This window comes from Microchirus variegatus (genome assembly GCF_963457635.1).
Source record: "Microchirus variegatus genome assembly, chromosome: 7".
NCBI lineage: Eukaryota > Metazoa > Chordata > Actinopteri > Pleuronectiformes > Soleidae > Microchirus > Microchirus variegatus.
Window position 1 is genome coordinate 32,913,202 of NC_139808.1, and position 14,905 is coordinate 32,928,106.

The window sequence follows — 14,905 nt, forward strand, 5'->3', positions numbered from 1 at the left end:
TTTGCAGTCTGCAAAATGTTTTTTTTAATGCAAATATATTGTCTGTACTGTTGTTGTTGGTGAGTTCAGTTTGTTATGAACATTATTCCTGAGTCTCTGTGACATATTAGGAGGATTTTATGATTTATTACATAATGCACCTTTAAATGTAAAATTTAAATGTATACAGTCTGTATAGCAAAGCATGCAATACATATGTTTTTTGGATTGTATTGGATTTTATATTTTTATCTATCCAATATCCGATCTAGTGATTTTGACCAGTATCTAAATAATTAATATGCTATTTTCTTGATTATTTGATCAGTTTGTTCCAAAATATTAGAAAAAAACGTTGCCGAATGTTGGTTTTGTCCACAAATCTAAATGATTGAGAAGCTAATTAAAAAATAATAATTATTATTATTATTATAATTAATCATAATAAAATCACAAAACGCTTAATTATTAGAAAATAAACAAAAAAAAAACTTAGTTGACAGATGTGGAAAAAATGGATCATCAATAAAAGCTAAATATCGTTGTCGGTTATCGTCATATCGTGAACGGTTTACCGAGAATCGTGACGTATCGTGACACACGCACACGCAAACACACAGACCAGAAAAACCGGTTGGCCTGGACTCGTTCCTGTCACCGTGCTAACTCGGCGTTAGCCCCGCGGTGACAGTTCCGGTGCTCCCAGCGTCTAATTCCCGCAGCGAACGTAAACACCAGCCGCCGCAGAGGAGCGAGAGCGTGTGGAGGAAAGATAATTTACACAACACCGGTGTTCCCGCTTATTATGTATTCACTGGAATACGTGTCCTTTAACATTATATCACTTTAGATATAAAAACACATTTACACAATACGAACATGTCAGAAAGAGGCTAATTAGCTTCAGAGCGCGTTCCAAGAAATACACGGAGCCCATTCTTACCGTTCTCTCAGGACATCCGTTGCCGGAGTAGCCGGACTGTTGCGCCGCTTCCTTGTCCCTTCTCCCGGGTAAAAATCACGACAAATCAGAGGTGTTGGGCGCCGCTCCTTTACCGTCAGTGTTCCGAATATTTAAATACGAATATTCAAGTGTTGGTTTGGTTCCAAACGGGCGCAGAAACCCCACTGCACGGACCGCCGCGGTTCACTGGTGTCCACTGAGCTACGTAGCTACGCGGTTAGCTTCAGCTCCGCTCTTCGGTCTGAGCTCCAGCGGCTCCATGGTGACAGCGACTGCTCCGGGAAACTAACGCCGACAGCAGAGCGGCTTCGTGAGGGGAGAGGGGAGCAGAAGAAGCCGCAGAGTGGCCGCCCATGGAGATGACAGCCCGGTGGTCCAGTCACTGACTGACTGACTGACGCTGCGTGAAAATGGCGTCACCTGGTGCGACCCCCCCCCCCCCCCCCCCTCCCCTCCTCCTCCTGGATAATGATGACGTCACCTCTGTCCGGGTGAAAGAGGAAGCTGTGGTTTCTGCAAAGGAGACAGATTTTCTTTATTTAATTAATTAATGAACAAATTAATGTGTTTGTTAATTACACGTTATCTATTTATGGAAATAAATAATGCATACCCAAGTCATTATTATGAGATACTAATTCATGATTATGATAGATATTAAGTTATTATTATGAGACATTAAGTCATAATAATGAGAAACTAAGTCATAATTATGAGATACTAAATTATTATTATGAGATACTAAATCATTATTGTGGGATACTGTCATAATTATGTTATACTAGGTCATTATGAGACATTAAGTTATTATGAGATACTAAGTCATTATTATGATATACTAAGTCATTATTATGATATACTAAGTCATTATTATGATATACTAAGTCATTATGATATACTAAGTCATTATTATGAGATACTAAGTCATTATTATGAGATATTAAGTCATTATTATGATATACTGAGTCATTATGAGATACTAAGTCATTATGATATACTAAATTATTATGAGATACTAAATTATTATGATATACTAAAAAATGATTATGAGATACTAATTATTGTGAGATACTAAGTCATTATGATATACTAAATTATTATTATGAGATACTAAATCATTATTGTAAGATACTAAGTCATAATTATGAGATACTAAGTCATAATACCTGCTAATTATGACTTACTAATATATATTTTATTTATTTTATATCTTAATTATACATTAAAATGCAGTCAATTGAAATCTTATTTTATTTACTTATTTGATATTGACTTAGTTTAATAAATACTAACAAATAAAAAAACAAACTTGTATTTAAACAAAATGTTTAATCACAAAAATGATAAATATACACCATTCACAGCAGTTTATTCTGTTAAAATGCTTTTCTCTCGTACTTGTTGTTTTCAAAATGAGCGAGGCTCCTCCTCTTTTATGCCGTACGACATCCCATAATGATCCCCGACCTGAAACGTAAGAATCGGTCGCATCGAGAAAACAAACACGGACGAGTCGAGACCTCGTCAGGAGATTAGAAATGTAGAAACTCTTCTGTCTGAGCCTTTAATAAGAGTCTGTAACACTGATGTAACTCATGTTTCTGTAGAATTGAATTTAAGCTCAGAGGGAAAAGTGGAAATATTCCATAAAAACCTGAGGGGATTTAACTGAATCAACCACAGGGAACAAATGAGAATATTTAAGAACAAACGATTGAATAAACAGCTCATTAAATATGTGCTGTTCCCTGAAAAATGAATGAAGGAGTTGAAAGGAAATAAAATGGGGTGGAAACAGATTTCAGAGTATTTTTCTTTTTTATAAAGAATTAGATACGAGTGCTCTTCTAATTCTTGGTAAATTAAATTAAATCAGGGCAGAAAACCCACACACAGAGAGGCTGAAGAGTTGTTATTATGAGGAAGAAGAAGAAGAAGATCTGGTTTTCTTGTGTCTGACGTTTGTCCACATGTTGCGTAAAGTGACTCGAGCCATGAGTAAAGTGATGGTGAAGTTCCTTCTGTACCATTCCCTGAATATGAAAAGAAAACGCTTCTTAAAATCAAACAAAAACACCAGGTTTAGTCTACATCTACATTTATATACGATAAGAAACAACATAAACAGAGCAGGTGTACCTAATAAAGTGGCTAAACTAATACAAAACAATCCTGATCAACACTTTTATTCAATTTCTGGACATAAACTTTAAAATATGTATTCCTACAACTCTCAGATGAAAATAAAAGCAGCTGAAAGACTTTTGTTTTGAGGCGAAAATAAAGAGTTTAGAACTTTAAAAGCTTTTTATAAAAGATTTCAAACAAACAAGGAAACAGTTGTGAAATCAAACTGAAGCTGAGAGCAGGAGCAGCAGCTGTGATGTTGGTTGTTTATCAGTAAACAAACAGATTGTTTTACAGACCCCGACTCCTGTGGAGGGAGATTAACCCACCCCACCCAAACCCCCCCGCCCTGGCAGATGCTGTGCCATAAAACAAACTCACCTGTTGTAATTTGCGTGTCGAGTTCTGTTTTCGTCCAGAAAGTTCTTGTAAAACTTTGCCATTTCCTCAGAGTCGAGGGAGCGACGGCGTCCTGAAGGAGAGACACAGAAACGACATATAAATCCAGTAAAATCACATTTATTTTGATTTATCTGCTTATAAATCTGCTTCCAAATTCTATCGCGGTGTGTTTAGTATTTCCAAAATGTGAAGTGATTTAAATGTTTTGTGTTTTATTTTGGCAGCAATGAAAGGATGGATTTAAAAAAGAAAACACAGGTGTGTGTGTGTGTGTGTGTGTGTGTGTGTTCTCACCGTTCTCATCACGCAAACCCAGGCCTTTGTCCTTCAGCTGTGAAGTGATGAACGCACGCTTTTCCTGCAGAGAGAGGACAAATGTGACTTTAGACAAGTGTTTCTGGAGATAACACATACATACATAAACAAACGTGTGTATAATTTAATTTAATTTAATTTAATTTAATTTAATTTAATTTAATTTAATTTAATTTAATTTAATTTAATACAACATCATTTAAAACAACATGACATAACTTAATATAACAATTTAATATAATCAAATATATGATATAATATAACATAATATAATTTAATGTAATATAACATAATTTAATATAATCAAATATAACATGATATAATATAACTTAATATAATATAACATGATATAATATAACAATTCAATATAATATAACATATTAAAATATAACAATTTTATATAATAAAATATAACATGATATAATATAACATAATTTAATTTAATATAATACAATATAACATAATATAACATCATTTAATACAATATAACATCATTTAATATAATATAATATAAGATCATTTAATATAATCAAATATAACATGATATAATATAACGTAATATAATATGATTTAATATAATAAAATAAAATATTATTTAATATAATCAAATAAAACATGATATAATATAACAATTCAATATAATATATTATAAGGTAACATCATTTTATATGATAAAATATAACAAATATCACAATTTAATTTCATTTAATATAATAAACACTTTGCTGTGAAGCTTAAAGTCCTGTTGTGTGATGCTGCCTCCTGCTGGTGAAGTAACAGCATCGCGAGGAAACAAACTTGAGAAGAACAAACACGTGTTTTCTAAATAAATGAATGAATAAATAAATGAATGACTGTGTGAAGGAGACACAGGGACACACCTTGGTGAAGGTGATGTTCTGCCTGGTCCAGAACTCATGGTTCCAGTCCTCCGTCTCCTGCCTCAGTGTCCTCAGACGTCTCTGCAGCGGGGACTCGTCCTCGGGGACGTGGTAGACGATGGGTCTCAGGTTGGACAGAGGGTTCGGGGGACCGATCCAGTCGTGTGTGGAGTCCGGTGCAGGTCTGGAGTTAGACCACTGTGTGTGACGAGAGTGTTAAAACATTTTAACCTTTTAACATAAAGAAATGTTAAAATAAATATGTGATCAAAAATAGTATTTTCAATGGTTTTCAATGGGGCGATTTTTGGCCCGAGGCACATATGCGGTAAGTTTATTGTAAATCTGCCCCTGCAGACAAACTAAACTACAATGCAATTAAAATCAATGTTTATGCCAATCATTGAGCCATCTTAGGGCCTTAAAATTATAATAACCAAACTCTCCTTGAACTGTATTTTACAGGAGTTATTGTAGTTTTTTTTAAAGATAACAGAACAGTGGAGTTTTGAAAACAAACTGGCCTTTAAAGGGGTAAAATTTCAAAAATATTATTCTTTAATATGTATATTTCAGGCTGAAGTAGCTTTAAAAGACAAATATTAATATATAATGTTTTTATAACAGTTTTTGAGAAGGTGAGCGTTTTCTGCCACAAGGAACAAATGTGTACGTTTTTGCGTAGCTTAGCCATTTTAGGCTAATTTAAGAAACTGAGATGACAGTTCTAAAGTTTAACAAAAATATAAAATATCCTTTGGAAAATATGAGCTATATTCATTCAACACGGACAAAATGGCTTAAGAGAGTTAGAGTTGTGAATACAAACTGGTCTTAAAAAGGGGTAAAATTTCAAAATATTATTCTTTAATATGTATATTTCAGGCTGAAGTAGCTTTAAAAGACGGACTCGTTTAAAGTGGAAAAAAATATTAATATATAATGTTTTTATAACAGTTTTTGGTAAGGTGGTCGTTTTCTGCCACGAAGGACAAATTTGTAAGTTTTTGCGTAGCTTAGCCATTTTAGGTTAATTTAAGAAACTGAGATGACAGTTATAAAGTTTACCAAAAATATATAATATCCTTTGGAAAATTTGTATATATATATATATACACACATATATACACATACACACACATACATATATATATATACATACACACACATATATATATATATATACATATATTTAAATATAATTAACATGTAGAGTAACAAACCTTGTTGTTAGTCGTGTCCTGTTTGCTGCTGCAGAGGCGACATTTTACAGCTGAAGGTAAAACGTTCGCTCTCAGACTCCGCCATGTTGTCAAACTCTTCATCACCACTGAACTCATAGTCACATCTATGACAACACAAACGAACACACAACACAGTTAAACAACCCGAACAGAACTGAGCAGAACACAAACATGTGAACACACTTCAGCTCATGTCCTTCTCTGTCTGCGGAGCCGGAAAAAAACAAAACAGCAAACACTTCCGGTCACGTGGATCCGGCAAGAGGAAAAATACATAGGTGCGCTTAAAACATTCACCTCACCGTCCCGATAGATTAAACCAGCCGGGCGGGGATGCTGTTTTCCTCAGAATACGCAATGGAGAAAGTAAATACTCATATATTTACTTTAGCAAAATGATGAAGATATTAGAAAAATAATAATAATAATAACAATAATTTATGTTAGTATTGACACTTTCTTACAGTGTAGGAAAAAAATTTAATACATAAAAAGATAAATAAAAATAAAATATACAAGGCTGTAGACAATATATACCGAATCAAAAAGAATGATAAATAAGTTAAATAATAAATAGTTAAATAATAAATAAACACATTCAGTACAGCCTAGTGTTGGTGCTACGTGACAAACGGTACAGCGACATGACAAAATGGAGCGCACCCACCGTTGGACAACCAACACTTAACACGGAGAACCAGCCGAGTTGATCATCCGTTACGAAAACACGTCAAAATGTGTTTTTACCCTCGCATGTATTAATATAACTAATTATTAATGATATAATTGGTGTTCTTTTACGCAGATAAATGCACTTAAATCAACGATATACCGCAAAAAAGGGGGGAGGGGGGTGAAACTCCGCGTAAGTTCACTGCTCTCGCGAGCAAGCGAAGTCACCGCTAGCTAGAAGGTAGCTAGGTGAGCTAATGTTTAGCGTTAAACGGAGGAGCTGCGCACTTTCCGGCGACTGTTCACATGGCTGTACGCTGGTTATGCAGGTAAGGAGCGGGTTAATGTGTGTGACACAACGGTTGTTAATCGATGTAAAGACTTTTAAAAAAAAGAGCGATGAGCTGAAGTTATTTGGTGAAGGTGGGGCAGAGTCAGGTGACAATAGCGTTCGCACGGCACTGGATCTGCGCGGCGCAGGGAACCGGCTCACGTCTCTCTGTGTCTCTCTCTGCTGTTCGGGGCTCATTTAATCCCGGTTAAATAATCAGATTCACGTGTGGATTCATAAGAGAAAGTTGACTTAAAGCGATTTAAAGAGAGGGCTTGAGGAAGCGCCTCACTGTGTGTGTGTGTGGGTGGGAGGGGCGACACCGGGCAGCGACACCAGCCGCACCGCAGTCCGTCATCCGAGGCAGTCGGTGCTGAAGCAGAGCGGAGCTGCATCAACCAACTCCTCCTCCTCCTCATCATCCTCCGTGGTCGTGGGGGTTATCCTTCCACTTGGATGCCACTGTCCTCCAGGAGCCGCCCCGCTGTGGCTGATGGAAACAGACACTCGTCAAAAATGTGCGCGAATGTGTTCGGAGTTTTGAAAAGGTGAGGATTATGATGAAGGTGGAGAAGATGATGATGATGAGGAGGAGGAGGATGGTGCACATGCGGAACGTGTGTGTGTGTGTGTGTGTGTGGAGTGATGGTGATGATGATGCGAGGAAGGATGCAGCTCGTGGTGATGGAGAGGGAGGATGAGGGCTTTTTGCTGTGGTGATGCTGCGTTTTTTTGGGGGGCTGTTATCTGCGGTGACATAATGCGCAGATGTGTGCGGGAGGACGGTGTGTTTTAGGGGAGGACGCGTTCACCACTGTGGATCTCACGAATAATAATAACTGTGATTTCAGATGTGGTTTGTTATTGTGGCTGCAGATGATGTGCAGAGGCCTAACTGGAATTTTAGTTTGTCACTAAAATACTGCATGTGTCGCCAAAATAAAGTGACTAAATTCATGAAAGATGTGACCACGATAACAAAAACATGACTAAATGTGACCCCCGTGCATCGCCATAAAGTTACTGAATGTTGTAATGTTGCAAAAACATGACCACGTTAATAGTGATTCATGATTTTTTCTTTTAAAACGGTGACAAATCCATTGGTCAACATTCTTTTTTTGACTGAAATTGAAAGATGTAAACATTCCATTTGTGGCTTTGATGTCATGGCAACAGCGAGCGTCTTTTATATGAGTCTGGACACAAACGTGTAGGATTGATCGATTGTGGGTTGATGGAAACACCGAGCAGCAGAGACAGAGAGATTTGAACACAAACGCTCACATGTTGTAAGTGTTTCCCATTAGAGACGTGTCATTGTTTACATGTGAAGGAGTTAAAACAGGGCTCTCAAACTCAAATGACCTGGGGGCCAATGCACATTTGTTGTGGTCAAGAGGGGGGGAAATCAACTATTAATATCAAAAACAGACATTTATTTTAAATTACATAAATAATAATGTGGACAACTGTCATTTAAATTCGTACCAGGGGCCGTTTCAGCCTCTACCATTAGTGGCTCATGCCCTAACAAGTGTATTTATACGTGTAATTGAATGTTGTATGTGATACATTTAATAATTATGTCTCTGCAGGTTTCAACAAGTCAAATTTAAGACTTTTAAAGACTTTTTTAAGACCATAATGAATAAAATTTAAGACCCATTTCAAATCCGTACTGGCAAAAAAGTACAAAAGACATGAAGGAAAACTGGAGTCACAAATCGCTGAACTTGCAATTCGGCTTCACCGTGGGCTTTTGTTAAAGCGGAACTAGACCGGAAGTTCCTATTAACGCTGTTTTTTTGGTGTGTATCTGCATCATTACCTTGTTTACGAAGCCCTGACGGTTCGAAACAAACAGTTCAGCCACTGCTGAGAACGTTGTGTTTTATTGTAATCTCGGGGCTCAACGAGATCACTGAAAATCCCGTAATAGTTACATAAACATCGGTTCTCCTGAACAACCGATTGTCCTGCTCCGGGCACTAGTCCGGGCACATCCGGTTACGTACATTGAACCGCAGAAGAAGAATAACGTCTGTTGTGGAGGTGTTTCACGAGCAACAGTGTCTTCTGACTCTGGGTCTGACTCCGGTTTAAAGTCGTCAAAGGGACTGCGGTGGGGAGTCGTGACGAAGCTATTTTTAAACACTGTTAAAACAATGTTTTGATAATGAGGAGCAGTGCATCCACCGTTCCAGAGGGGGGCGCTGTGCTTCTGAGAACGGATGTGAGGGATAGTACTGGCCAATCACAAGTCTCTGTCTTCTGGGGGTGAAAGTTCACTCTGAAATCTTGCAGCAGAAAAACACCGTCAGAAAAGAGGATTTCTATCGGCTAGTTTACAGCAACTAGGGGGTTTTTGACCATAAAAACAAGTTAATGTATGTAAGTAGACCTCCATAACTAACATAATATATATATGTGCAACAGGACCACTCTATGTGACCTTTAAGTTTTCTCCGCTGCTATGCTAAGCTAAGCTAGGCTGTAACACACCGCGGCACGCGCACAGCACGCTAGCTAGCGGTGCTCGATAAATTGTCACCGGGCAGCACGGGTGGACAACTTTAGTTCCGTGTTGTAGTTATTGTTGTTATCGCATCCTCAAAAACAGAAATATTTCAACACGAGACTGAAGTTTATGCACGTTTTAGATAAAAGTAACGTTAATAGATTTTTAAGACCTTTCAAAATTCTATTGAAGACCTTTTATGAGATTTTAATACATTTTAAGGCCTTAAATTCAAATTATTGGATTGAAGACCCTGCGGATACCCTGTGCCTCAGCTACACTGTGTTTAAAAGACGCTGAGGTCGTGGGCCATGTTTACATTATAACATGATATTAAGTGGGGGGGCCGCATGTAATCGATTGGGGGGCCGCCAGTTTGAGACCCCCGAGTTAAAAGCTGTTGTAAATGTCTGTGGATGTAATGTGAGGTTCTCTTTAACCGTTGTTGGATTTGAAAATATAAAAGAGAAACATTGAGATTTAGATTGGCTCTGATTTGTTTTAACCTCCATTGTATTTGCTCCTCCAGCCTGTTTGGGAAGCCCTTTGATGGCGGGAAAAGGATGGACCATGGTGGCCCGCAGCAGCAGCAACAGCAGCAGCAGCAGCAGCATCCCATGGAGCAGCAGCAGCAGCCGTATAATCCGCAGCATCCCGCCATGATGCGCCTCTACGAGGTCCAGCGGGAGGTGGCGTCCCTGGGGCCTCAGGTGTGCACCTTCAGCGGCCTGCAGAACGACCGCGACTACAAGCGCCTGGAGCGGGAGCTGACGCGGCTGCTGCTGGAGGTGGACCAGGTGGACACGGAGGGCAAACCCGAGCTGCAGGGGGCTCGCAAGCGGGCGGCGCAGGAGGTGGAGGGGCTCCTCCGGTACCTGGAGGAGAACGCCACGCACCCGTCGCGCCTGGTCATCGAGGAGCTGAGCGTGGAGGCGCGCCGCCTGGTGGACGAACTCATAGTGGCGCCGCAGCGCTCCGGCGGCGTGGCCGAGATCAGCGACGAGCTGGTGGACGCGCTGCAGGTGCTGGTGCTGAGGCTGACGCAGGTGAAGACCGAGGGCCGGGTGCCGCTGCGCAAGGCTCGTTACCGGGCGCTGACGCGGCTGTGCGCCGTGCAGGAGGTGATTGAGGGCCGCACTCAGCAGCAGACGCTCTCGCTGCCGCTGTCCGGGGAAACGCACGAGGCCGTCAGCCGCATCAACCAGGTGATGGTGAAGGTGAGCGTGGCCCGCGGCCAGCTGGTGGCGCTGCTGATGGGCCTGAGCGGGCGCGACAGCTGCACCCACCTGTCGCGCATCCTGACGGAGATGCAGGTGGAGCTGGACGCTCTGGACGTGTCCGGAAACGGGGCCATCAGAAATTACAGGAAACAGGTGGTGGAGGAGATCAACGGTCTGCTGAAGCACCTAGACCTGGAGGGAGAAGGAGACGACACACGAAGGTAAGAGCAGGAGAAAACAGGGTTTTAGCTACTGATTTAATCTACAGACTTATTTGAATTCATCTAAGGCTGAAATCAACTTTTCTGATCATCCATTAATCAGTTTGAGTAGTTTCTTTAAAGGCACCATATGTAAGAATGTGGCCAAAAACAGTTACTACATTCAAATTCAAAATACCGACGTCTTTTAGGTTTCATTTTCTGACGTAACTGGCAACCCGTGGTTGCTCGGCAGCTGAGACTCTACCGACTGCAATGATTGGTAGACGGCGGTAGGTGGCGCCACCTGACGCCAAAACACGATTTCAAAACATAAACATGATTTGCAGTCTGCAAAATATTTTTTTTAATGCAAATATTTTGTCTGTACTGTTGTTGTTGGTGAGTTCAGTTTGTTATATGAACATTATTCCTGAGTCTCTGTGACATATTAGGAGGATTTTATGGCTTTAGTTGCTTTAGATTTATTACATAATGCACCTTTAAATAAGTAAAACTATATTTTCTGGTTTCTTTGCTCCATATAACAAAAACAAAAGCAATAAAACTGAATAATTTTGTTGTTTGTGTACCAAAAAAAGTAAAAAAAATTCACATTTTCTGATATCGACAGATTAATCAAATGATTTATGTCTGAAATTAATAATAAAAATTAATTTAAAAAAAAATCCATAAGTCAAAGATATCCGTCCTCAAATGTTAGACTGACCAGACTAGAAGTAAATCATTATAGTTGGCTGATTTAAAAACTATTTCCTGAGCATACTTTGCTGTGCTTTTATTTTGGCGGTTGTCTTTTATTGTGATGTTTTATTTTTTTCCCCCTCCACCTCAGCTCGTCATAGCTGCTGCTTTGAAGCGTGACGCTGCAAACGTTCACTGTACCATCACAGAGCAGCTCAGTGAGACGTTAGATGGTTCAATTCCCCGTTTACTGCCTTTCACACAGTTACCGTTCTCACCTCAAACAGCGTTTTTTACGGTCGTCCTAATACAGTCGGAGTTAATTTGTGTTTTCGTTTGACATCATTTTAGATTCATTTATCACAAACTGTTATAGACTCGAGCTAAATCTATGTTTTTGTAGCTCTAAAAGAGTTAAAGCAGTCGTTTTATGCTAACTTTTGTTACATGTCTAAAATGTTAAAGTACCTCATATAACCCTTTACAAAAATCCTGAACTATCCCTTTAAGGCTTCTTCAGGTAAAGTGACTTAAGGTGAAAATAAAAAAAAATATATAACATTTATATATGTAAAATAAAAGCCATAGAAAAGTACTGAGTAAGAATTAAATGGGGCCTAAGATGGAGCCTTGTGGTTCTCCGTCCCCAAATCCTGAACTTTCCCATTTTAAACCATGGAGATAAAATAAAGGTTAAATTAAAGTAGAGCGACAGAAACGACCAGAGGCGAAATAGTTTTTCTTGTGCAAACAACGCGCTCATGTTACAGGATATTCAAATGTCAGGATTACGTGAGACGAGCTAGCTAGTTTTAGAGAAAAGGCAATTTTCTCCACTTTTGGGCACGTTTTTGTTGTCGTTTTATTCTGAAGTCCGTTTGTCTTTGTTGTTTTTCGTAGATACGACTTGGGGCAGAACAACTCCATCCGCGAGATCGAGTCGGTGCGCGCTCACGTGTCGCACCTGCGCGAGGGCATCCTGCGACACTGCGCCATGGGCGACCTCAGCTTCAGGCCCAAGGCCGAGCTGCAGAGCCTCCTCACGCACCTGGACCAGGTGGACACGGCCAAGAACCCGTGCATCCGAGAGGCCCGCCGCCGCGCCGTGGTGGAGGTCCAAGCCGCCGTCACCTTCCTCGACCTCCGCGAGGCCCTGGCCCGACGCCTGCCGGGCCCCGGCGAGCACCCGTCGCACCGGGCCGTGTGGCAGGTCCTGGGCAGCCTCTCGGACCTGCAGGCCCAGGTGCTCGGCTTCGACGGCAAACGCGCGGACAAGAGCTACATGGTCCTGGAGGAGCTGCTGACCAAGCAGCTGCTGAAGCTGGACGCCGTGGACCCGCAGGGCGACGACACCACCAAGGTGGCGAGGAAGCAGGCGGTGAAGTTCGCCCAGAACATTCTCAACTACCTGGACATGAAGACGGACGAGTGGGAGTATTGACGAGCGCGACGTGGCCGCAGGGACGGACGAGGGAGCTGATAATGTGTGTAAATAAAAGGAGAAAACAAAACAAAACAAAAACTGCGACGTTATCATTCCATGGGCTGTAAATATGGACTCCAACCCCCAGAATGCACTGCAGCAGCGCTTTTCTGTCATCTTTAGTGATAGTCGTGGCCGACCCTGCTGAGAAGTCAACACAGAACTCCTTTTGTGAGAAGACTATTTTTGTGAGCGTTTGGAAGATTTTCATCTTAAAACCTCTGTGTGTGTGTGTGTGTCTGTGTGTGTGTGTGTGTGTGTGTCACCTGCTGCCAGAGCACCAAAACAATCCCCGCTGGTCGTTTCCTCCATCGTTGATCGATTGATTGCTTCACAGTGGCTTTTCCATCCTTTCCTGGTTAGCTTGAGCGTCAGTTGCTAACGGAGACGGCCGTTGTGAGTTTGATCGGTGACCTCATCGGTGAGGAAAGTGACCTCATCGGTGAGGAAAGTGACTTCATCGGTGAGGAAAGTGACCTCATTGGTGAGGAAAGTCTGTCCACTCTGACCGCGACAACAGAGCTTTGTCCAGATTGTAATTTCTGCACAAAAAAGAGACAAAGTGATAATTAGGGGGTTTTGAAGTGTGGTTGTTTTATGAAAATGGTCATAATCTCACCTAGAATCACAGTCGTTGTTGTCAAATGGTCATAATCTCACCAAGAATCACAGTTTGTGTGGTCAAATGGTCATAATCTCACAGCTGCTATGGTCAAAATGGTCATAATCTCACCTGAAAGTAAAGCTGTTGTTGTCAAAATGGTCATAATCTCACAGCTGTCTTGGTCAAAATGGTCATAATCTCACCAATAATCACAGCTGCCATGGTCTAAATGGTCATAATCTCATAGCTGCTGTTGTCAAAATGGTCACAGTCTCACCTAGAATCACAGCTGTTGTGGTCAAATGGTCATAATCTCACCTGAAAGTAAATCTGTTGTTGTCAAAATGGTCATAATCACACCGAGAATGACAGCAGTTGTGGTCAAAATGGTCATAATCTCACCAAAATGACAGCTGTCATGGTCAAAATGGTCATAATCTCACATCTGCCGTGGTCAAATGGTCATAATCTCACCTGAAAGTAAAGCTGTTGTTGTCAAAATGGTCATAATCTCACCGAGAATAACAGCTGCCATGGTCTAAATGGTCATAATCTCATAGCTGCTGTTGTCAAAAAGGTCATAATCTCACCTAGAATCCCTGCTGTCATGGTCAAAGTGGTCATAATCTCACCTGAACCACTGGTGAAGTTGGCTGAGGTGTGAAAAGCCAGGATTATGTTTGTGTTTGTTGCTCATGGAGCCGTCAGTCCGTCCGTCCGTCCGTCGTATGTTTCCCAGACGTTGGCTGTGACTTTGCGTTTGCGTTCGTCAGAGACTGAGGAGGAGAAGGTTTTTTTTTTTTGTTTTGCTGCTGCTGCTGCTGATGTTGATGCTTCAGGTTTTCCTTTCTTTGCGCTGCTTTGTCCTGACAGAGGAGTTCAGATCTTCTCTGACTGACACATGAAGGCTGAAGCTCCTGAGGCTGACAGTGAAGGTCCTCTCTCTCTCTGTGTGTGTGACGCTGACGACAGTCCACACAGCTGCTGCTGCTGCTGGAGTCCACATCTCTGTGCCTTTATTTTCCCTTTGTGTAAAAGTAGAGACTGAACAAAGAGTCAGCAGCAGCCACCACTACTTCTTCTTCTTCTTCTTCTTCTTCTTCTTCTTCTTCTTCTTTCTTTTGTTTGAAAGCATCTCTGCACAAGAGCGAGGAGACTCGAGCACCGAATGTGTTTTTGAAAAAAAAACAGAGCGAGCTTCAGAGCGAGCACCTTGGCAGATATCGCCGCTAATTATTTGCACTATTCGTCACAAAG

The 14,905-nt window shown here is 40.8% G+C and overlaps 3 protein-coding genes across 9 annotated transcripts in view; 1 reads left to right on the top strand and 2 right to left on the bottom strand.

Annotated features, from left to right (window-relative positions):
- klc1a (kinesin light chain 1a) overlaps positions 1–1,290 on the bottom strand; it is a gene marked incomplete at its 3' end in the record, with an annotated part of 40,471 nt that extends 39,181 nt beyond the window's left edge. For all 6 annotated transcript variants that reach the window (XM_083892105.1, XM_083892108.1, XM_083892104.1 and 3 more), the window contains exon 1: positions 923–1,290. The remainder of the gene's footprint in view (positions 1–922) is intronic.
- Positions 1,291–2,264: 974 nt separating this feature from the next.
- coa8 (cytochrome c oxidase assembly factor 8) lies at positions 2,265–6,125 on the bottom strand. 2 transcript variants are annotated; one of them, XM_083892850.1, is made up of 6 exons: positions 6,096–6,125; positions 5,892–6,016; positions 4,669–4,866; positions 3,767–3,830; positions 3,452–3,542; positions 2,265–2,976 (listed from the first exon to the last, which is right to left on the bottom strand). In XM_083892850.1, exons 2-6 carry the CDS (start codon positions 6,006–6,008, stop codon positions 2,859–2,861), a joined length of 588 nt encoding a protein of 195 aa, XP_083748976.1. In that variant the 5' UTR covers positions 6,009–6,016; positions 6,096–6,125; the 3' UTR covers positions 2,265–2,858. The 2 variants fall into 2 exon arrangements, with proteins under 2 accessions (XP_083748976.1, XP_083748975.1); XM_083892849.1 differs by having other exon boundaries at positions 5,892–6,110.
- Positions 6,126–6,890: 765 nt separating this feature from the next.
- Positions 6,891–13,002, top strand: bag5 (BCL2 associated athanogene 5; the record flags this gene model as incomplete). The annotated part of the gene is made up of 3 exons (XM_083892095.1): positions 6,891–6,913; positions 9,966–10,877; positions 12,462–13,002. 3 exons carry the CDS (start codon positions 6,891–6,893, stop codon positions 13,000–13,002), a joined length of 1,476 nt encoding a protein of 491 aa, XP_083748221.1.
- Between the last annotated feature and the right edge of the window lie 1,903 nt (positions 13,003–14,905).

Bases quoted from the DNA above. Each gene is read 5' to 3' on its own strand.
- coa8 (XM_083892850.1), bottom strand. From the start codon at position 6,008: ATGAGTTCAGTGGTGATGAAGAGTTTGACAACATGGCGGAGTCTGAGA. The intron at 4,867-5,891 runs GTTTGTTACTCT...CGTCACACACAG, and splicing joins AGGACACGACTAACAACAAG to TGGTCTAACTCCAGACCTGC. The intron at 3,831-4,668 runs GTGTGTCCCTGT...CTCTCTCTGCAG, and splicing joins AGAACATCACCTTCACCAAG to GAAAAGCGTGCGTTCATCAC.